The sequence below is a fragment of the Leucoraja erinacea genome, chromosome 2 (genome assembly GCF_028641065.1).
Source record: "Leucoraja erinacea ecotype New England chromosome 2, Leri_hhj_1, whole genome shotgun sequence".
In the NCBI taxonomy this organism is placed as follows: domain Eukaryota; kingdom Metazoa; phylum Chordata; class Chondrichthyes; order Rajiformes; family Rajidae; genus Leucoraja; species Leucoraja erinaceus.
This window is the reverse complement of record NC_073378.1, coordinates 95729177-95754151: the sequence shown is the minus strand read 5'-3', so window position 1 is coordinate 95754151 and position 24975 is coordinate 95729177. Positions and strand designations below refer to the sequence as shown.

The 24975-nt window shown below is 40.2% G+C and overlaps 1 protein-coding gene and 1 long non-coding RNA gene across 7 annotated transcripts in view; one reads left to right on the top strand and one right to left on the bottom strand.

The window, feature by feature from the left end:
* Positions 1–24975, top strand: part of hdac9b (histone deacetylase 9b) — a 542867-nt gene that overhangs the window by 463919 nt on the left and 53973 nt on the right. For all 6 annotated transcript variants that reach the window (XM_055661563.1, XM_055661579.1, XM_055661556.1 and 3 more), the window contains one exon: positions 54–296. In XM_055661563.1, coding sequence (XP_055517538.1) covers positions 54–296 — 243 coding nt within the window. The remainder of the gene's footprint in view (positions 1–53; positions 297–24975) is intronic.
* On the bottom strand, positions 6290–24175 carry LOC129712888 (uncharacterized). Its single transcript, XR_008726153.1, has 3 exons — positions 23662–24175; positions 18088–18441; positions 6290–6762 (listed from the first exon to the last, which is right to left on the bottom strand). It is a non-coding gene; the product is annotated as an uncharacterized LOC129712888 (long non-coding RNA).

The following is a 24975-nucleotide window of genomic DNA, read 5'->3' as shown; positions in this document are numbered from 1 at the left end:
TGAGTTGTTGTGCTTTTTAAATTACCTGTAAAGAAGATGTGCATCTTTTACAGACACTTTCCCAACCCCAACGGCCAGAATCACACCCAGAGGAGATGAAGGAAGTGCACTGCAAACAAAAAGTCGTAGAGGAGGACAAGGGGCCTCCCAGTGGCAGCAGCAGGATCAACAGCGATGGGGTTCACGAGAGAGCAGCAGCAGATACTGTGCAGGTGAAAGAGGAGCCCTCAGACAACAGTGAGCAGATCCAATTAAAACAGAACGATCCAGTAGAAAGGAGCACATTTTTTCACCAGGTAAATAAAGGATTGTGTAACCCAACATTGTTTTGGAAGTAACCCACCACTGATCGTGTAACCCAACACAAAGGGGAAATGCAATAACCTGAGTGAGTGACTTGTATACCTTCCAGACGTATCAATATCTCTTATATCAATATATCACTTTTAATGTCATGTTTCTTACAAGAGTTACAGATTCAAACCTAGTGAATGATTTGAAACTGTGTTTATTGATGTGTCTCAAAACAAGTTGCATTGTGTAAGTAAAATCTACTTGATTCCATATAGATGGCATTTTACACAACTATGATTTTATTTTTCCATAGCTGAAATAAGGAGTAAAGTCAACAATATTTTGGTATTACCATCACACGACTGCAGAATTATTCTGAATGGATTCTCTGGGAAGGAAGCTGTATATATTTATGAGTCGTACTGAATAAACTAGGGAAGCAGTTCATAATCTAGATCTATATTGTGCCAATGTGGTGTGAAGGAAAGAAATAAAATATCATGATGCGACAATATAACCTTGACATTTATAGTCTGAAAAAGGGTCTCGACCCGAAACAGCACCTATTCCTTCGCTCCATAGATGCTGCCTCACCCGCTGAGTTTCTCCAGCATTTTTATCCACAATATGTTGAAGGGATGTTTCCTCTTGAGGGAAACCGTAAAGCTAGGAAGGCACTGAGGCAGAGGAGTGCTCATTTTGTTTTCTTGTAGTGGATCGACGATCTTTGCAACTCTCTTTTTCAATGTTGCTGGAAGTGGAGTTTTGTAAATTTTTAGAGCAATAATAGATAGATTCTTCATGAACATGAGAATAAAGATTGCCAAGGGTAGATGGGAATATGGTGTTGAGGGTACAATTAGATTGATTATAATCTGATTAAATAGCATAGTAGGCTTGAGGAGATAAATTACTGACTTCTCTTATATATGTTCATATTTTTCATAAATTATATGGACCCATCCAACATAGTGACACATTTTCTAGTACCTGCTCCCCACTATGTTCGCTAATATTCTTGTATGCATCCTTGAAGATTAACAATGTGATATATGACCACATTATGTCTGGTCACATCGTATCTGATCACAGGATAGCTGTTTGCACGATACTTTCTCGGAGTTAGCTGCTGCCGTCTCATTTTATAAAGGTTGGGTCTCACCAGTAGTGATCTTTTTTTTTACGTTCTCTGGGGATGAATTAGGACTTCTGATAGCTTGGAGTCTGTTCTCGAACAGGATAAAAAAGTGCAGAGTTCCACCTACCTCTTGGCAATGATGTAATGGCCTCAAAAGCATTTGATTTGAACGTTATTGTACAAGTAAACAATGTTCACATGTTGCTGGTTGTCATTCCAGTGGTGGAACACTGAATCAGAGTAATTTGAAGACTAAACAAACTCATTTACTTCCATTTGGTCAAAATGCCTATAATTTGTACAAAACGTTGAAACAAAGTGGTCTTTTTAAATTTTACATGTTTTAACCACTCACAAAGAGCAAGATTATACGCATTATTGTCACATTTTTTAATGTGTTCTTGTTGTTCATCTTAGACCTCATGTTTTCACATGGCCTTGTTTTTTTCGAAAGATATTTGGACAGATACATGGATAGGAAAGGTTTGGGGATAAATGGGGCAAACACATGTAAATGGGGCATAGCTTAGATGGGGCATCTTGGCTGATGGATGATTGAGGTCGAAGGCCCTGGTTCTGTGCTGAATGTTTCTGTGACAATCGCAGTGTATGAGAAACTATTCTACTCCTTGCCGTACTGCATGACTATAGATGCAATGCAAAATAAGCCTTTCATAAGTTCATAAGTGATAGGAGCAGAATAAGGCCCATCGTCCACTCCGCCATTAAATCATGGTTGATCTTTCCCTCTCAACTACATTCTCCTTCCTTCTCCCCATTACCCCTGACATCTTTTCTTTCCTGTTTATGCCTTCCTCCAACTCGTAGCAAGTTAATAATGTCAGACAACAGAAAAATAGCAATCGTGTACATGGCTTTCTCTATATTGAAGAATGTTTCCTAGCAAAATAAATGGTGATCAAGGGAAGTTTGAATGGGTCAAGTCAAGAGAGTCGAAACTGTTTAATTGTCATCTGCACCAGGAACAGAACACTGAAATTCTTAATTGCTACATCTTTACAGGCCCATTAATAACAGAACAAATAAGCATACAATAATCAATCATGAATAAATTTTATTAGTAATATTGGATAAAAAGACCATAAAAATGCAAAATCAAGTGCGTTTGAGTATGTAGTGCAACCAAAACAAAGTGCATAGTATATTGCTGCTGAGATAGGGTTGTGGTTACGGTTTTGCTGTGTGGTTGTTGGGAAGAAGCTGTTCTTGAAGCTGGTGGTCATGATTCTCGAGTTCCTGTACCTTCTTCCCAATGGTAGCATTTGGTGATTTATATGAGAGCGGGGTCAGGGTGATGTGGGTCCTTGATGATATTGGCTGTCTTTTTGAGCCAGTGCTACCTGTAGATCCCTTATATAGTGGTGAGGTCTACACCCTTGATGGACCTACCAATATCTACAACTTTCTGTAGCCTCCTCCGTTCCTGGGCTTTCAAGTTACCACACCAGTCTATGATGCAACCTCTCAATATGCTCACTACCATAACCTACAGAAGTTCAATGTAGTATTCAGCAACATACTGAATCACCTCCATCTTCTAAAGAAGTAAGGCATTGATAAACATTCTTTATGATTTCATCAATGTGCTGGGCCAGGGACATCTTCAAAGATACCCACGCCCAGTAATCTGAAGCTGTTGCCTTTCTCCATGACCGATGAAGACAGGTCCATGGATTCTGTGCGTTCCCTTCCTTAGGTCAACAATCTGCTCCTAAGTATTGCTAGTACAACTCTTGTTGGTCTGGCACCATTGAATCAGATTATCAATCTCCCTTCTCTACACTGACTCCTTGTTACACGTTATTAGACCAGCACAGTGGCATTAGCTGTGAACGTAAAGATGGCATTGGACCTAGAAACATAGAAACATAGAAAATAGGTGCAGGAGGAGGCCATTCGGCCCTTCGAGCCAGCACCGCCATTCATTGTGATCATGGCTGATCGTCCCCTATCAATAACCCGTGCCTGCCTTCTCCCCATATCCCTTGACTCTACTAGCCCCTAGAGCTCTATCTAACTCTCTCTTAAATCCATCCAGTGACTTGGCCTCCACTGCCCTCTGTGGCAGGGAATTCCACAAATTCACAACTCTCTGGGTGAAAAAGTTTTTTCTCACCTCGGACTTAAATGACCTCCCCTTTATTCTAAGACTGTGGCCCCTGGTTCTGGACTCGCCCAACATTGGGAAATTTTTTTCTGTATCTGGCTTGTCCAGTCCTTTTATAATTTTATATGTTTCTATAAGAATCCCCCTCATCCTTCTAAACTCCAGTGAATACAAGCTTAGTCTTTTCAATTTTTCCTCATATGACAGTCCCGCCATCCCAGGGATTAATCTCGTGAACCTACGCTGCACTGCTTCAATCACAAGGATGCCCTTCCTCAAATTAGGAGACCAACACTGTACACAATACTCCAGATGTGGTCTCACCAGAGCCGTATACAACTGCAGAAGAACCTTTTACTCCTATACTGGAATCCTCTTGTTATGAAGGCCAACATTCCATTAGCTTTCTTCACTGCCTGCTGTACCTGTAAGCCAACTTTCAGTACAAGGACGTCCAGGTCTCATTGCACCTCCCCCTGTGAATAGTTACACAGTCATGGGTAAAGCGAGAGTAGAGCAGGAGAATCAGCACTGTCTTGAGGTGCGCCTGTGCTGATGGTCATTGAGAAGGAAATGTTGCAAATTCATGCTGATTGTGGGACGATGCTTTTGAATGCTGTAGTGAATGAACAATAGCCTAATATACTTGTTCCTATTGTGCAAGTGGTCCAGTGCAGAGTGGAGATTGCAGTGTGATTGCATCCTCTGTTGATGTGTTTTTGGTGGTAGGTAAATTGCATTGATCAAGGTCGTTACCAAATTGATATGCGTCACAACCAACCTCTCATTATGATAGATGTGAGTGCCACCAGTCAGTTGTAATTAAGACATGTCACCTTGTTCTCCTTGTTATTTAAACTGTTGAAGATGCTTGGTGTATCGAACTTTACCTGTACCTCTTCCCTCTCATGAAATATTTTGCTGGCATAAACAATCCATGGTCATGCAGTAGCTTTTAGTTTGAAATCATAATCCGTGTTATAATTTATTTGCATTTGGAGAAAGTTGCAGATGTATGGAAGGAAAAAGCTGCAATGGGATTTTTAAATGAGTACAATCATTCTGAATTCATATTTGGAGCACAGAAGGGCACTGTTGCAGTGGAATGGAACTTACTGCGGGATAAGATGTGGATGTTGAAGTTAGCTATTAATTATGGTTTACCTTGGATGGCAGATTATAAATTGGACATCTCAAGTCTGGAGACAACAGCAGGTGGAAGGATAAAATGATGATAAGGGCAGTGTTGCAGATATAGAAACACGCAGCCAAGCTACAAATAAGATATTTACTCTTTGGAAACGATATCAGCAGATGGTCATAAGGAGCATCAAGCTTGCATGCTATCGGCGGTCATCCAGGCCATGAATTTAGCAACTGGACTGCTATAATTCAATGAGATTTTGTACAAATGCTTTTAAGATGGACCAATTCTCATGCTCCTTCATTGATTGTCAAGCGAGTGTTAACCGGAGAAGAAAAAATGTTTGTATCAACATAAACATGGATGTTGTCTCATTTCCACAGGTGATTTGTAAACAAACAGGATGTAGATGATAAAAAGGAGTAGAATGGAGAGGAGGGCCAGGTGGAATCAGACAAAGGGATGTTAATAATGCATTTTCTAACTACTGTGCTGCCTGTAGCATGGTGACTTGGTCACAATTTCTCCTAAAATGTGTGTGTGTGTGTGTGAATCATATTGTATTCATTTGAGAGTCATGTAATATGTATCCTCTGCATAAGCATGTATTTATTGTAGACTAACAGTATTGCAGCTGAAACTCTTGGGCTGTCTTGTAAATTAACCAAACATCTTTTTGATATTTGTGCTCTATGTTTTGATGCATTTGAGAAGACATTACTGCTGCTGGCTAGTTTGAATGAGCAGTAATAATGATTCAACTCTCCTCTCCAGTTGATAGTCAGTTTAAAAAAAAGATCTAAGAAGTTTGTCACTGAATACTCATCTGACATTTACTGTATTTATAACAATCTTCAGCTTCTTCCCGGCTACCCAGCCTACCAACTTTTGCTTCTGTCGCCAACATTTCCTTGACACAATGAGAAAGCTACATGTTGCTGGTACGAACAGCTCAATATATTAAGCAGCTTTTCGGCAAAAATGAGACACAACCAGCTTCTTGCACTGCATGTCCAGAATATCACTTTCCCTTTTTCGCCAATCTGGAAAGATCCATCGGGAAAGATCACAAGAAATTTATATTGTTCAAACTGTCTTTACCCAGGATTTAATGGATGTCCATGTAAGGTTACTTAAATAAGCTTAATAAACTTAAATAAAGTTTAGAGTAAAAATATTCAACTATTTTTACTCCTTCACGGAATCCATTTCTTTACATTCCCTGTTAGAAATCGTGTTTGTGTTTCCATGTTGAGTGACATCAATAATAGGAGAAACGCAAGGAATACCTTTAAACTGTGTTCTCTGGAATGTGACATGGGCTGTTTGTGATTCTTTGGAAATATGCCAATATTTGCTTTTAACTTTCTGTTAGCCCTTGTGAGACTGTTCGAGTAAGAACAAAGAATTGCGAGTTTATTTTTCTTTGCATGTCAGTGTACACTTGAGCAAATATGTGATTAAAATGATATATGTTGTAAATCAGGTCCAAACAGTGCTAGATTAAAATCTATATTGATTTAAAGTCATATTTATTTAAAGTATAAAATGTCCAACAAAACTCAGCTATTTATCTACTAAATAGATAAATGTCACAAGCAAGTATTTGGTTAGAGGCTGCAGCAGAAATATTGTGTTCCATTTTATGTACCTTTCATTGGGATGCATGACAAGGCCATGAAAACAACACTTCCACATGAAGGAAAGGATTTAGTGATGATAAGTGATGATTGGGAGATACTTTCTATAAAGATGCATTGCAAATTCTGAATTGATTTGATATCAGAAATAGGAAAATATGAAGGAAATATTAACCCCCAAATACATGTTCCAGATAGGATTGTCTGTGACATTAATGTGTAAAAATATTATATTTGAACCTTATTTCCAAACTTTCTGAACCCACTTGCTTTCACTTTTAACAGAGGATTAATGCACACATTCAGGAGGTAGTTTGCTTTTTTGAAATATTTAATTGAGAGCCTCAGATTTGGGGGGGTTTCTGCCTTAACATGGACTGGCAGGATTCCTGAAGCCGTTTTTGGGGTCTTGGGAAATCTGCAATGCAAAGGAGAGGTAAAGATAAAGTACTTTACCGGAATTGCATGTAGATCATGAGGAGCAGGAATGCTTTCCCCAAAACTACCATGCAAAATTGTTTCCCATTCCACAGGATCAGACACTCCCTGTAGAGCACCATCCCACTCCCCTGCCATTCTGTAATTAGATCTCCCCCAATGATTGGTGATGTCTCACAGTGATCAGTCACTAACATCTATTTCCCGCCCCCACTGAGAATGACCCCCCACCAACCTCTCATCTTTGGCATCAGTTCCTCATTTGACCCCTGTTGTTATTACTGGCTCTTAAAATCAAGGTGTCTCCACAAAATCTATTTCGTAGCAAAGCCTCCAATATAGCATGGTAGGGAGCCAAAACTTTTCAAAGAGGTTGTCTTGCAGACATAAAATCTGTTTAATAAAAATCTAATTTTACTATCTTCTAAGAAAGCTATATATTCCAGTGAAACCTAAATTCTAAGTATTGACCCAAAATGCTTGTAATCCCGGTTCAGAAAATATTATTCCAGGAACATCTCAGATTTAATCCTGCCTCCATTCAGGTAGCTGATCTGAGATCATTCTAGGAGGGCTATCACAGAGCTGAAAGCATCAGATTAAATCACTACAAAAAATACTGAAATAGTGCTTATCTTGTATAGGGACAAGGCAATTTTGTAGGTGCCCAGCACACAACACATTCAGTTAAAAAACAATAATAAAATCAGAAAATGCTGGAAGATCACAGCAGGTCAGGTAGCAGTTGTGGAGAAATGCACAGAGTTAATATTTCAGATCAGTCATCCTTCTCTGCATCAATATTTCACTCTGTGTTTTCTCTCTATAGGTGCTGCCCAATCTGTTGAATATTTCTAATATCTTCCATTTTTATTTTAGATTTCCAGCATCTGCAGTTTTTGCTTTTCAATTAAAAAACATCCAACTTTGGATTTTTTTTTAAGAAAGCATAAAGAGAAATAGGTCCAGAATTGTGAAGTTTCCAGAAAAAAACAATTTGTTTTGAGTTTTAATATCACTTCATCTTCTCTCAATGCTTATTCAATTAAAACAAATATGAATCATTTTCAGTCATTTGAGGTGGGAATGATGTGTTCAATCTCTATAACATCTGAGTCTAGTTTTGTTGCTGCCAGAAAGCTTCCATTCTTAATCTGGGACTATATGTTTCACTGGTCTATTGAGAAAATCTATACTATTGCTAAAACTCTCATCTTGACCACTGCGTTGTAATTAAATTTGCGCAAAAACGATCCCCTATAGCGCTACAATTTTTCACCACCTTACTCACCATTGTCCTCTGCTACAAGTCAAATAGGTTTTGTTCCGATCGATGAAATATTAGAAAATTTATTAGTCTGTTATTCGCCAGGATCGCGACGCCCCTTTCCGGCACCCGCTATCAATCACCGGCCACGAGAATAAAGCTGAAGGAGTATAGTGAGCAAAGTGCGAGCGGGGTCTATGTTCTGTGAGTGGAGTCTGCATTCTGCGAGCGGGGTCTGTGTTCTGTGAGTGACTACCCCCACCATCCCCGTCCCTACCCCTACCATCCCCCCTACCCCCACCCAGTCCCCCTCTCCCCCCACACATCCCCCCCCCCCCCCCAACAGGCCCCGCCTGGTCGTCCCCCTCCCCTGGCTACAGGACGCTCCCCATCTGAAGCCGTCCCCATCCCACACTACCCTCTCCCACATACACCCCCTCCACTACCCCAACCCCTACAAACCTGACCCCCACAACCCCACACCCTCTCTCCCCTACACCCCCCTACACTTCACCCTCTACACCTCACCACCCCCTCCCCTACACCCTCCCCTCCCCTACACCCTCCCCCTCCCCCACCCCTCCCCTCACCCACCCCCCCCCACCCCCACCCTCCACCACACTCCCCCCTACCACAAATGTCTCTCCCCCCATCACACACACCCCCTCCCCTACCCCCCACAACCCCCCCCCCCCTACACCCACCATCCCCCTACCCCCACCATACCCCCTACTAAATTTTGTAATTTTAGTCTTCTTCAATTGACTGATTAACCATCATTATAATGCACAGTTTATTCCCATTCAAGACGTCTATTGATGTAGAACAGATAGATTGAAGATTGATACATTCAGTCTATATCAATGAGTGGTCTCCCATCTAAACATGTTCCTAACTGGCAATGGGTCACCTCAGTTTTTGCTCTGGACTGGAGGCACTCGTCCAATTCTAATCCTAGTTTAGTCCAGAGCCAGTTGCACAAAGTATATATGTTTGAAGAAGCCTGGATTTCACAATTGGATTTATACTTTTTCTGGGGCTTTTGGAATATCTTTTTTTTTTCTGACCAAATAGCCCGCTGCTTGTTGCAGAAGAATATCTTGTCAGGGTAGATGCAGGAATTATAACAGTGAACTCTATGTGAGGATTACGTTAGACACGTCAAAAAGATGAAATGCAAGCACAGGCATTGATCTTTAACTCAATTAATTGATCAAGCCCACAATGTTCATCAAGTTTCTACTCTCTATATTTTGCAGTCAGATCTGAAAGACAATATTATAACTCAAAAATGTACACTGTTATTATTAGTCAAGCCACAGATATCTGTATACCCAGATATTTGTATAGAATAAATACTTCAAAGGCTGGGCCACCCTTTCTGTATTTCAGATTTGGAAATCGGTGTGCTTCAAGTGTAATGAAAATACATTTGAAGGGAAAATGAAGTATCATGGTAGAATTTACCTACTTCCTGCAAAAGTTCAAATATCATTCTTCATATCTATCCTTGAATAAGATCTTGAATAAGAATATTAATATGCCTGCTGTTTGATAGATAATAAAAACAGCCGTGCCTTTTTGCAATTTTAATGGTGCAGTAATGCAAGAAATATGTTTTTAAAATGTACAATTCATTGCCATATTAATAATTAAATTTGAACAGTTTAGCAAAGAAAATTCAAAGAAAGGAAGACCAGAGACTTTGCTTGGGATTCTTGTGGAGCTGGAAGCAGATAATCTTGTTAATGGCTGGGGCATCTGATGAAATGAACTTCTGTGATGTTTCTTCCTCTTCCCCTCAAAGAACTCATTCATACTGGATATCAAAAGTGTCACTCATGCGCTTGCACCTTAAGGACAGTGTTAATGTGTGCATCCAGAACTTGAGAGCCAGCACATTATTTTAGCATATAAGGCCCTGCAATTAATCCAGATCTTGTTTTTATTTAATTAAGAAGCCTTTGTATAGTACTTTTCAAGACACCAGGATGTCGTAGAGTGTTTACAAACTAATTACATTAAAATACACAGCAAAACAAAGTGCTGGAGTAACTCAATGGGTCAGGCAGCTCCTGTGCAGGGAGTGGACTGGCCACATTTCAGGTTGAGATCCTTCTTCAGACTGATTAAATAGTTTAATATGTTTGACATTACAGTTGTATTTAATTGTTTATGAATGCACTCTTTCTATCCAGAGTCCTGCGATCACTGTCGGAGTCTCAAGAATTAATCCTCGCCAGACTGTTGGCATCACTATTTCCTAGCTGTATATCAGCATGCCTCAACGCTTGATCATGCAACCCTGCTGGTCTGCAATGGTGACTGGTTTACCACTGCTATTCCATCCAACTACTAAGCTAACATCAGTTCTATGTTCATCAAGATTTTATTTTCAAACTCTCATTGGCACAATGTTATCCATTTTGAATTTCTCCAGAAAAGTCTCCCATAATCCCCGCTCTCCTGCGTGGTAGTCATGCCAATATCCTGCTTGGCTCTCAGCTGAGTATCAAAGCTACCATTCCAGCCATCAGCAGGATTTACCATGTCCACTATCAACCCACATTAATTCAATCATAAACTCGGTTTAGTCCTTCGGCTTTTGAATTCTCTGCACTCTTGTATGACATTACACTCAATTACATGTGTTCCTTTATAGGTTTCCCCAAGGTTACCTCCTTATATTTTGCAACTCAGCTAAATATTTGCTACCCACATCCTCTCCTGCACAAAATTGTTCCATAATTATCCCTTACTAATCAGTGGTCTTGCCACCCACAGGTGTTTTAATTGCAAAATCCACATCCTGAGGCCGCTTGCCTATTCCTAAGTACAGAAACATGAGAAATGTTGTAGATCATTTCCTATTCTTCCACTTAATAAGAGTCCAGCTGATTTTTGGTCCGACACGATACATCCATCACGTCACACTGTACCTACAGCTAATAAAACCTTATCTGCCTCAGTTATAAATTAATATTGCATCAATTGTGGTTTTCAAAGAGAGTTCCAAATACATACTACCCTTTGATTGTAAATGCGCTTCCTAACTTCATAAAGGGTTAAATTTGTATCAGTTTCACCAATTAAGCTTCAATCAGGAAATAAGTTTTAATTTGTGTAATCTTGTGTTAATAAGAGTAAACGGGTCCTTTTCAGAATGGCAGGCAGTGACTAGTGGGGTAACGCAAGGCTCAGTGCTGGGACCCCAGCTATTTACAGTATATATTAATGATTTGGACGAGGGAATTGAATGCAACATCTCCAAGTTTGTGGATGTCACGAAGCTGGGGGGCAGTGTTAGCTGTGAGGAGGATGCTAGCATGCTGCAAGGTGACTTGGAAAAGCTGGGTGTGTGGGCAAATGCATGGCAGATGCAGTATAATGTGGATAAATGTGAGGTTCTTCCAGCATCTGCAGTTCCTTCTTGAACACAGAATCAAATCCAGGTTTGATTCGGACCTTCATTTTTTTAACATTTTAGTTTATCCCAAAATTCAAATTTTAATTGTAACTTCAATCCCCAAAACAAAAGTAGGCATTGTAAAGACAAACCAATTAACTAACTACCTTCACCAACCACCAACATTAGAAACCTGTAAACAAAATATTGCTTCCAAATTTAGCACTTCCCCACACTCTGCAAATGATATGAAAACTGAGATGTTCCCTCTGATTTTCTTCTGAGCTCTCTCAATCGGGTCTTTTTTTAAATATTTCTCCATTTTCACATAGCATTAGCCACTTGAATTCCACAAATGAAATGATCTCATCCATAAAGCACCCCTTCAAAACCAAGAGCTTTAAGCCTCTTACACCATGGCCCTGAGTCTGATTAATGTTGCCCTCCTATGCACTGTGTAACCTTTATCATGTTTAAAAGTACACGTTATTACCAGGTGAATCATGTGATGCTGGATGAGCTATTTACAAACTAAATGCTGGAGAAAGTTTAGTTATAACCACAACATTTCATGCAAGTGCACAGCATATTTTTTTTAGTCCAGAAGACGAATGATTAGAGGAAATTGTGAGGTAAACAGTTGGTGGTTTGGTGCCTTTTTACTGTCAATTAGAGGTGAAAAATGGTGCCGCTAAAATGGAGAGTTGTTAACGTGAAACTTGACCGAACTCCCTGTGCTGTGCTTCAGCAATGGGGTTACTCCTCACACAGCTAAGCAGGAAATACCTTGTAGAAACAGGAAGTAAAAATGATTCATGCAGTGGTGAATGAAGGAAATCCAAGACATGGAAGACTAGAGGGCAGGCAATAATACTTCACTATGAGAGTTTTACACAACAATAGCAGGAATGTATTCCTTTGAAAAAGATTGAGTCAGGAAATCCACCAAATAAAGCCCAGATTTATGGTTTCATGTTCTTATGGTGTTAAGATATTTTCTTTCTGGCTACATTTTTAAAGAAAATAATAAGACACATAAAATTGTAAATCTATATGTTCAGGCATGCACTGGAAATCCACTTCCGATATTATATTACATTTTACGTTATTAAGTGGCTGACTTTGAAATCAGTCATAAAATATCTTCCTTAAAAAGTGCATCCTTCCTTTTCACGCATTAGCGCTATTTTTAGTTTGTGGATACAATGGCATGAGCAGTGAATATCACATCGCTTCAGTGTATGTGCAGATGGTGCAACCATTCTGTTCATATTTACTATCCTACTTCAATTACAGAGAAAGAGGTGACAAAACTACTAAACTGAAAGAACGTTTTGTGAACACTCTGTGAATAATCATCTGTGATTGTTCCAGTGTCGAACAGTTCAATTCAAATGAAATATCCAGCAAAGAAACAGGCCCTTCGGCCCACTGAATCCATGCCAATTACCTTCTTTCCTTCTCTCTAGAGATGCTCCAGAACCCATTCCTTCTCTCCAGAGATGCTGCTCCAGATGAGTCTCAGTTTAGATTGAGTTTAGTTTATTGTCATGTGTAGCGAAGTACAGTGAAAAGGTTTTGTTGCATGTTAACCAATCATAAGAAAAAAACAATACATGATTACAATCGAAGTAAAAACCAATTTACTCTCATTGATTTTCAAGAAATAAAGTAAAGTAAATCAAAAACAGCCGGTTACCTTTTTAATGAAGGTCTGTAACCGCATTCAAATAAATAGCATTGCCTGTACGAAGGCCATGGTTGTTGCAAGGTCAAAAGACCATATGCAGAGCAAGTTTTGGATCTGTCAATGGACTCAGTGGTGATTCCAGTGGTGGGGGTGAGGGGGGGGGGGGGGGGGGGGGGTAGAAGTAGGGTTCGATGCGTTAGCCTCATGAATGTCCAAGCTCGGACATGTAGAATGGTTATTTGGTATAGCATTGGAAGGTAACCAGTACTCCATGCTCTGTGTCTGAGTATATATTCTGAGTAGGAAGGAAGAATCATAGAGTGATATAGTGTGGAAATAGGCCCTTTGGCCCAACTTACCCATACCGGCCAACATGGCCCAGCTACACTAATCTCACCTGCCCGCTTTTCATCCATATGCCTCCAAACCTGTCTTATTGATGTAGAGAGACATTGTGAAAATCAAACCATTTAAATTTCTTGAAAAATAGTCTTGAAATTTAGGGATTTTTTTCCCTGTTAACTGTGATAAGTAACAGAGGCAATTACTTCCTAGAATATTGATTATGTCAACAATTCGGTCACTTGCTATTTAGAATGATCCAATGATGAATCACACAAACTAATGAATATTAATTTAAAGAGATGTTTTCCTGCTCCCACATCCGAGCACAATGGTTTCCCATTCACGATTTATGAATGAACACAATCTTTTCCCCAAGCTTTCAGCTTTGCAGACATAATAACGTTTTAAATAGAATCAGCTGTAATCAACAGATTATTTAAAGTATTAATGAATACTTTAGAAAAATTAGCTTCCTTAATTTTAATAAAATCCTGCTGAGAATACTGGTCCCTTGATATTATGTCCAAATTGGCTTGCATACTTCTTTGCCACAAAATTAGAAGCTGTTTTAAAGGTACAGCAGTTAGCAAAGAAATAGCAGCAACATGAAGAGAATTCTGGCATTTAGCTGCCATTAACCAGCTCCTGAAGTATCATGATCCAAGATAAGCTGCTGATAATCAGAAGGTTGCTTAAGAAAGTAATTGATATTCGATTGCAATTGTATTGTCATTAATTTATCAGCCAATTATGTAAAAACATACAAGGAATTTGATTTGCCATACAGTCATCAGAGCTCAAGAATGTATGTGATTAGAAAAAAATTGAGAAATGAATGTTATATTTTCCAAACTGAAGCATGTTGGAATCCATGGTTTACCTATTGACTAAGTAATAGTGGCAAACTATGCACTTTTCCAGAGAATGTGGCCACTTAAATCCTCAAGGAAAAGCACAGTGTTTAAAATTATTGCACTGCTGTGAAGTGTGCTAAATACAAATTAAATATCACCCAGGGAGCTGTTCAAGGCAATGGAACTGATTTATCGGACATGCAACAACATTTCCAAAACTAGTGAGGGGAAAAGGCAGGTAATTCTGTGGCTGTTAGTGAGACCCCCGAATGGTGTTTTGCCTCTGTGGTGCCAAGGTTAGGGATGTCTTGGATTGGGGAAGTGATAACAGCCAGAGGTTGTAGTACATGTGAATAGTAACAGCATAAGCAGGAAGAGGGATAAGGTTGCAAAGTGAATTCAGGAGTTAGGCAGAAGATTAAAATGCACGAGGATTTCCATCCTCACTATCACTTCACTTGGCACAGAATGTAATCTCAGGATTACACTCTGTGCCAAGTGATAGTGAGGATGGAAACAGCAAGATAGGTCAGAATAATGTGTGATTATAGAGTTGATGAAGGGTTCGACAATTGTTTCATGCCAGGATGCTGGAGAAGCAATGGAGGTGAGAGCTGGGGACCTGGTGGTTTTCTTCTTTCATCTTCCTATGGCACAGATGAACTATCAATAGAGTGGAATATGTCTTCTGTTGTTCCTTTATTTAAAAGGGGCAGCCATGATAAGCCAGGGAACCACAGGCCAGTGAGCTTTACATCAGTGGTAAGGAACGTATTTGGAGAAAAAAAATGGACATTTGGAAAAGCAAGGAAATCAGGATTAGCCAGTCAGGCTTTGTGAGGGGGAAATCCGGCCTATTCATATTCATCAATATGACTGAATATTTTGAGGCACTAAGGAAAAAAATGATTTATGTAATGCAGACATTGTTCATGTGGATTGCATTTGATTGATCCAGAAGGTTAATTTACATAGGATCAATGGAAAGCTGGTCCAAAATTTGCATGTAGGAGGTGGTGGAGAGTTGCTTTTCTTATTGGAAAACTGTGACCAGTGGTGTACCAGGATGTAATTATGCTGGAGAGAATATAGAGATTCACCATAATGTTACTGAGAGAGAAGGACTTTAGGGAGAGATTAGCTAGGCAGGGTTTGTTCTCCTGCAGAACAATGGAGGATGAAGGATTACCTGATAGAGGTATATAAAAGTATAAGGGGCAAAATAGAGTGAACAGTCGGAATCCTTTTCCCATGTTAAAGGTAAATAGAGGACATGGGTTTATGGCGAGAGGGAAAAGATTTCTAAGATTTGAGGGGAAGGTTTTAAAGAGTGGATGCCATGTAGAAGTCCTTTTAGAGTAGGTGTTGGAATCGGATGAAATCTCTGTTTCAGAGACATCTTGACGGGCACCTGGATAGGCTAGGCTTAGAAGGGTGTGAATCTAATGTGAGCATATGTAGATGGGCAAAAAGATTGGTATTGACGTGGTGATTGAGGTGCCACTCTCTGTGTTATACAACTCTGTGACAATGCTTCCTGCTAAAGTGTGTAGTTGTCAATGAGCATTGGATAATTCCAACTCTATCTCACAATGTTTTTTTGGTCCCTCTATATCTAAAGCAGGGTGGCAAACCCTATTAGATGTTTCCACTTTATTTTAAACATTTCAAGGTATGAAAATAGCCTTGATATCTTATTTACTGCAAATATTATTTATCATGCATTCTTTTAACAAAAATATTTTTTTTATGAAACCAAAGAAGAACAATTTCAGAGCTTTTAATTGAGCGCAGACCGGTGGTTTTAAAACGAAAATTATATCTAAGATAACAACACTGTACATCTGAATCCAAATGTCTACCTTTAAATACTATTTGTACTGCAACCTATGGTAACATTTTATCAGAGTAATAATCTAACACTCAAAAGTCCTCAGCAACAAGGCTTTACCTTTATTTAATAATTTGCTTCACTTTTAATTGCTTTTCATATTGTGGGTCTAATGGGATTTTAGCTTTTACTCGAGTGTTATATAGTTAAAATAATGTTTGAAAGATCGATTTTCCTTAATAATAATTTGCAAGTCAGAGTTGATTTCTTCATCACACTGACGGGATTATTCCACTGTAACCACATCACAAGTAGCCCATCATTGCCATAAATCAATGTAATTTTACCACCTGGTACAGCTGCCTACTTTTTGTGAAATGAGAAATGAAATGTGTTCTGGAAAAGTGGTAACACCAGGGTGAGAGGCCGGTTTAAATTCCAATGTTTATTGCTGACTGTATTAACTAATACCTACACATCATAAAGTAAATGCAGGGATAATGGGTTTTAAAATTAATCACTTGAATATCAGGCATGCTGAAAATTAGGAAGGCTGGCCCCTGCTCCTGTTCTGTGAGCCTCACTGCCCTTTGCTCTTCAGTTGATGTTTGAGATATATATATATATATATATGTATGTACTGGATTATAATTCTGACTCGCCTTACATCCGTTTTAGTATAGGCTTAGTTGATAAACACTTTAACTCCCCCTCCGATTCCCACACTGACCTTTCTGTCCTGGGCCTCCTTCATAATCAGAGTGAGGCCCAGCACTAATTTGAGGAACAGCACCTCATATTTCGCTTGGGCAGCTTACACTCCAGCGGTATGAACATTGACTTCTCTAACTTCAATGTAATCCTTGCTTTCCCTCTTTCTCCATCCTTCCTCCTTCCCAGATCTCCGACCAGTCTTACTTTTTCCAATTACATTCTATCTCTGTTTGCTTTATTGTTAACTTCTCCCAACGATCAATTAAATACATTTTCCTTGATCTCCGTTCCCTTTGTCCTGTTTTCACACCTTACACTTCCTTATCTATCTCCCTCTCCCCTGACAATCTGAAGCAGGGTCTCAGCCCAAAACGTCGCCCATTCCTTTTCTCCAGAGATGCTGCCTGTCTATCTTCATTTATTTGAAACATGTTTAAAACAAGATGGGTGGCAATAAGTGTTTTTATTTTGAAGACTTAAATGACTCTGGAAATCATATGAATTTTAAACATATAACATAATCTGTCTTATCCTTATTTCTGACTATCAATGAAACCCATGTGCCCCATACATGCATTAATACCCAAAAAATAATTACAGAAGGAACTACACATGCTGGAATCTTCAGTAAAACACAACATGCTGGAGGAACTCAGCAGGTCAGGGAGCATCTGTATACATAATGGGCAGGTGACGTTTTGGGTCCGAACCCTTTCAATACCTTGAAATGTTTGGGAATCAGTCTGAAGAAAGGGTCCTGACCAGAAACATTGCCAATCCATTCCCTCCACAGATGCTGCCTGATCTGCTGAGTTTAGACATTAGACTGTAGATTTAGTGATATAGAGGGGAAAGAGGCCCTTCAACTCACCGGGTCTGCGGTGACCAGTGATCAACCTGTATGCTAACACTATCTTACACACGGCCTTGACCCAAAACATCACCAATTCCTTTTCTCCAGAGATGCAGTCATTTTTGTGTCTAACTTAGTCTCATAGCATATGTTTTCCTTCAAGATAGTTTTTTTTGGTTGAAACAGTCCTATGAAACCTACCTGATGACTTTTAGTCCACATTTTTGTGAAAACTGCCTAGCAGTGAAGAAAGGTGTCAACATAAAATGTCACCTAACCATGTTCTCCAAGGATGCCACCTGACCTGCTGAATTACTCCAGCACTCTGTGTCCATTCAGCCTAACCTCTTTGGCATGTTATTCCTTACTTTTTGTTCATATTTCAAAAATGTTGATATCATTGGTGGCTTGATTCACTCGTTGTTTTTCACCTTTACCGGGCAGTTGACACGCTGGGTTGGTGGGAATCTTTACAAACATTTCGCTATGTGAATAGCGGTAAAATGTGATGCTGATATGAAGAGAACATCAGGAACATAGGGCTACTATTATTATGCCGTGATAGCTCACAAGATGTAGATGGTTCCGACACTTATTGTTCACCGTAAGCTGCATCTGAATTTGAGGGGCTTTATCAGTCAATCATAAGGGTGATGCTGGAGCCATATGTGGGCCAGAATGGATGGCAGATTTTTCTCACTGAAAGTCAAATATTAGTCAAATTAGTAACTAATCAAATATCCTTTTGCAACAATCACGAATGGAAAGGTCTGTGCTTTCAATTCCCAAGATTAGCTTTTGTTAAAACTATTATGTTTGTCCAATTACTTGAATTTAAGTCCCTCAGATGCCCTCCTGGAACTCAAGTTAATATCTCTGGAACATTTAACCACAATGGTAATTTATTATAAAGTAGGGAGATTAAGTAAAATTCTGATATGTTCTTATATCTGCTGCCTTCACACTTACTTTTACTTAATTAGATTTCGTAACAAGCCTGATTTATAGTTTATTATCTCACGGGCACTGCCTGTTGAAATGTTATTTATCCATCTGTGAAAGCGATCTAGGGTGTGAATGGCATCTCAGGCCAGATTCACTGAGTTTGTCAGCAGCAGAAAGGATGCATTGTTTACCCGGGAGATATTATTCTTCCTTCCTTGTACGGTAGTCATGCATAAGGTCATAGGTTTAGTTCATATATTTGTCTACGGAGATAATGTTTTGCTCTGGGCACAAGATAATTATTGAGAAAGTCCCAGATAATAATGATATTATTACTACGCTAAATGCTTGGTTCCCTCCAAATGAGCTATAAATTCAGCAGGAATTTTTACCAGAAAGGTTAAAAATAATCACAAGAGCACAAATTCCTTGATTTAAAAAACAACTAAAAATGTAAATAGTGTTTAAGACTATAGAAAAATGTTCCAGTCATTTGTTTTATTAGCTGTTCTTTCCGATTTGAACAGATTTCCCCCTTTCTCTTACCCCCTCCCCTCCCCAATGCAGGTCACAGAGTTAACTTTGTGTTAGTTTTATGTGTACCCAGCTTTGTCCAATGGGGCATTATTCTGGCAGATTGCTGCATCAGACCAGTGGGGGTTGGAGAGGAAAACATTTATAATGTAATCATCCACCACAACTCACGGAAAAGATTGACAGACTGCACTCAGATGAAGGTACTCTGTCCGATGTTCCCTTGGTGAACCGAGGGACATTGAGATGAATTGTAGCACCCCTTTTGCTGCCCTGAGATCAGGTAACACAGCACAGGGCAGGGATCAAACATGGGAACCTACTGGTTGTTATGGCTCAGCTGCTCACTAACTTAACCAGCTGAGTCATTGGGGACCCGTAATGTTATTTAAAGGAATTATTGCAGTCATTCCTTTCAGTTAGTTTTCTGGAATGTTTCACCAGTAGTGAAACCTGTGGTGGCATTTTTATGCTGCAAATTCCTTATGAGTAATGTTATGGCCCGGAAAAACAAACCTAATGGAAGATCATTCTGAAAATAAAGAGTAAAATAGTTAGTGAAACTGATAGATCTGTTAATTTGGAGCCAACAAGCTCCAAACCATTGGAATTTTTAAATAATTACTGAGGCTGTGCTTCATGGAACGGGGTTGTTTATTTAATGTTCGATTGCTGAATGATGTAGATAACAGGATCATTTACAAATATGTGCAGAATAATTTACATAGAACATAGAACGGTACAATACTGCGACAGCCTCTGCAGCCCACAATGTCTGTAACGAACACAATGCCAAGGTCCATTCGGAAAGACGAAAGCTTCCTGGACAGGTTGTCACCACAAGAGTACCAGAGGTGTAACGGATAGAGATGGAAAGGAAGGGGATGAAACTAGTGCAGGAGACCTCGGTGGAAGTGTCTCTTGAAAACAGGTACCCTCTTGGGAGCTGTCGGGGCAGACAACACTTCCAGTCCGAAGGGCAGACAGGTTTGTGATTCGAAACCTGCCACTGAGGCTCGACCAGCGAGACCAACGTCAGGTATAGCCATAGTGGTGGGTGACTCCATTATCAGAGGTGCAGACGTGAGATTCTGTGACAAAAGGCGAGACTTGAGGAAGGTGTGTTGCTTCACTGGTGCCAGGGTCCAAGATGTCTCAGACCGACTTAAGCTCATCCTCGTGAGGGAAGGTGAACAGCCGGAAGTAGTTGTGCATGTGGGCACAAATGACATGGGTAAGAAAAGGAAGGAAGTTCTGCAACATAATTATAGAGAATAAGGTCGGATGCTGAAAAGCTGGACTTCTAGGGTGGTTATCTCTGGGTTACTTCCAGTACCTCTTGCTCGTGAGGGCAGGAACAGGGAAATAGGGGATCTGAATGTGTGGCTGAGAAGTTGGTTCAGGGGGGAGAGGATTAGATTTCTAGATCTGGGGCAGGGGTGACCTGTACAAAAGGGACCAGTTGCACCTTAATTGGAGGGGGATCGGCATTCTGGAAGGCAGGTTTGCTAGTGCTACACTGGTAAGTTTAAACTAAAGAGTTTGGGGTGGGGTGGGGGGGGGGTCAACAACGTGAAAGCGTATGCGTGTACTTAACGGGAATGAGAGTGTAGGAAAGGTCACGTTTAAACTAACAGGGCAGGGGAATGGGAGCCAAATCAAGGAGACAGAGGGCCATAAAAGGAGGGTAGAAGCAAAAGGTAGAAGGGAGATAAGAAAAACAAACCTGAAAGCTTTGTGCCTTAATGCGAGGATCATTCGTAATAAGGTGGATGAATTGAATGTGCAGTTAGTAGTTAAGGGATATGATATAGTTGGAATTACAGAGACATGGCTCCAGGGTGACCAAGGCTGGGAGTAAACATGCAGGGGTATTTGATAGACGGAAAGGAAGGGGGGTGGGTGATATTGCTAGTTAAAGAGGAGATTAATGCAATAACAAAGAGACATTAGCTTGGATGATGTAGAATCGGTGTGGGTAGAACTGCGAAATAGCCAAGGGCAGTAAATGCTTGTTGGAGTTGTATACAGCCAGCAGCAGTAAGGAGGTTGGGGATAGCATCAAGCAGGAAATTAGGGATGTGCATAGCAAAGGTACAGCAGTTATCATGGGTGACTTTAATCTACATATAGATTGGGCCAACCAAATTGGTAGCAGTGCTGAGAAGGAGGATTTCCTGGAATGCATACGGGATGGTTTGTTAAACCAATATGTAGAAGAACTGACAAGAAGGTAGGTCATCCTAGACTGGGTATTGTGTAATGAGGAAGAATTAGTTAGCGATCCTGTCGTGCAAAGCCCCTTGGCCAAAAGTGACCATAATATAATTCTGCATTAGGATGGAAACTGACACGGTTAATTCAGAGACTAGGCTCCTGAACTTAAAGAAAGACTTTGAAGATATGAGACAGGAATTGGCTAGGATATACTGGCAAATTATACTTAAAGGGTTGCCATTGGAGATGCAATGGCAAAGATTTAAAGGTCGCATGGATGAACTCCAAAAATTGTTTTTCCCTGTCTGGCGAAAAAATAAACTTGGGAAGGCGGCTCAACCGTGGCAAACGAGGGAAATCAAGGATAGTGTTAAATCCATGGAAAAGGCATATACATGGCCGGAGGAAGCAGCAAACCGGAGGACTGGGAGAAATTTAGAACTCAACAGAGGAAGACAAAGGGGTTCATTAAGAAGGGGGGGGGGGGGGGGGGGGGGGGGGGAGCATGAAAGAAAGCTTGCTAGGAATATAAAAACTTACTGTAAAAGCTTCTCTAGACTTGTAAAAAGGAAAAGATTAGTGAAGACAAATGTAGGTCCCTAACAATCAGAGACAGGTGAATGTATAATGGGAAACAAGGAAATGGCAGAACAGTTAAACGAGTATTTTGGTTCTGTCTTCACTAAGGAAGACACAAACAATCTCCCAGACATACTAGGGGCCCAAGGATCCAGTGGGAGGGAGGAACTGAAGGGACCCACATTATTCAGGAAATGGTGTTAGGTAAACTGCTGGGACGAAAGGCAGATAAATTCCGAGGGCCTGGTGGTCTGCAACCCAGAGTGAAGGAGGCAGCCCTATGTGGATGCATTGGAGATCATCACATTTGGAAAGCAGAGACAGGATTGGTCAAAGTCAGCATTGATTTTTGAAGGGGAAATCATGCTTGACTAATCTTCTGGAATTTTTGGGGGATGTAACAAGTAGAATGGATAAGGGAGAGCCAGTGGATGTGGTGTATCTGGACTTCCAAAAGCCTTTGACAAAGTCCCATACAAGAGATTAGTGTGCAAATTAGAGCACATGGTATTGAGGGTAGGGTATTGACATGGATAGAGAACTGGTAGGCAGACAGGAAACAATGAGTTGGAATTAAGTGTCCTTTTCAGAATGGCAGGCAGTAACTAGTGGGGTGCCGCAAGGCTCGCTTCTGGGACCCCAGTTATTTACAAAATATATTAACGATTTAGATGAGGGAATTAAATGTGACATCTCCAAGTTTGTGGGTGACACAAAGCTGGGTGGGAGTGTGTGCTGCGATGAGGATGCTATGAGGCTGCAGGGTAACTTGGATAGGTTGAATCAGTGGGCAGATGCATGGCAGATGCAGTATAATGTGGATAAATGTGAGGTTATCCACTTTGATGGCAAGAACAGGATTATTATCTCAATTGTGTCAGATAAGGACAAGGGGAGGTTGAACGAGACCTGGGTGTGCATGTACATCAGTCACTGAATGTAAGCATGCAGGTACAGCAGGCAGTGAAGTAAGCCTACTTCGACAGAAGCACCATAGAAAACTATCCATCTGGTTGCATCACTGCTAGATTTAACTTCAGCTCTGTCCAAAAGTGCAAGAAATTGCAAAGAGTTGTAGATGTAGCCTAGCCCATCACACAGACCAGCCTCACCCCTCCGACAATAGAGTGAAAAGAGTATACAAACACAGATTTATATGTTGGTTAGCTCCTGTGAAAACATTGACATTAAAGAACAGGATCAATCGTCACATTTTAGTATTTTGATGCATAAATCCAAAGCAAAGCTACAATTTGTATACCCAGGTTAGCCTATGTTGCTGGAAATAACTATTCCTCCTGCACTCGGCCTCTTGGAGCAGCGCCCAATCTAATGGAGCCTCAGGCTGCTTCAGGGCCTCCAGCGGCCCACTCTGCCGGCTGGACTACTTCGACGCCTCCTCGACATCAGCCCCTGAGTGCCCTGTCCCTCACGTGCCATCTTCCAGTACATGCTTATAATCTTAGTATATACTTAACGTTTAATGTTGGTGCAGTTGTGAACTATTTGAGAGAATGAGGTCATCAAATCACAATAATTGAATATCAGATTTTACATTTTACATGCAGATTTTTTTTAAACTAAACATAAAAAGTGACGAAAATTGATGAAATAACTGTGTAAAAAGTTAAAAGAGCACAATACCTTTGTTTCAATATTAATCATAATTGCAGTAAAAATCTTTACTCATGTATACCTAGTCTCCCCTCATTTCCATCCTGCAAACCTGAAAATGCTTTACTTCCAAACTGAGTAACTTTTTCTGTGGAGAAAGGATTTACTGTTACACTTCCTGTGTGGCCAAACATATGGATAAGATGTTTCCTGTCATTAATTTAATTACAAGATTCACGTGCTGGCCTGCAGGCATGTCAGTAAAGTATCTAACTCCAGAGCTCTTTGTAAAAGATGAAAGAAATGTAATACTTCACCTATTATTTAGTTTTCTTATTACAATTACACAAGAGCTTTCAAATATTCTTGTTTAAGAAATGCCATCAAGTAAGACTTTGTAGTGTAGAAATGCTATGACATTAAGGCAAACAAGTGTTTGTGTCTTGTATATTGCAGCCAGTACGTGCACATATTTGAAACCATCATTTCTTTCTCTACTAAAGGAGAAAGCCTTCTCTTTCAAACTTGTATCGCTGGATGTAACTGACACCAGTACTGACTGCCTTTAGAAAATCCCGCTGTCTCTAAATGGAATGCCACTGGTTGACCTGAAGCTTTATTTCTCTTTCCACGGATGCTGAATGACCAGATGAGTGTTTCCATCATTTCCTAACTTTATTCCAAATTTCTGCGACCTTTTTCTAATTTTGTAATTAGTGTAGATTAAAAAAATATAGACACACGCACAGACATATACACACAAGCACACCTGAATCTACAATACTTATTTAGGTAATAATTTAATAGGTAATTTAGGTAATAATAGATTATCTGTTCTCTCCTGTGGAACAGATATTGTTCTCACCATGAGAACTATCATGTTTTGTGACAAAGAACATTATCTGGGCCCAGCAAATGTGTATTATGGGCCTGTCCCACTTAGACGACATTTTAGGCGACTGCAGGAGACTCTGCGATCGCCACATGTTGGCGGGTGGTTGCCGGGGAGTCGCCTTCATGGTCGTGAGGAGTTCCTGCATTCAGGGAACTAGTCGCGACCTCATTATGGTCCCCACATATTTTTCAACATGTTGTAAAATTAGCCGTGGAGAGTAGCGAGAATTCTCGTGCCGTAGGTGGGTTGCCAGGAGGTCGAAGGTTCTTGTAGGTTGTAGCCGGTGCTGACCGCTGAATTTCATTGACTCATTGGGGAAAAAAAACGTAATCAGTAGTTTTCAGAACCAAGGATAACCGACCGGTAATGTTAATGTCCGCCAAGCTTCACAGCCGTGTATCTCTGGCTTCTTAAAAGTTGTCTGCGCTCATTCTCCCTCCTTCTCCCCC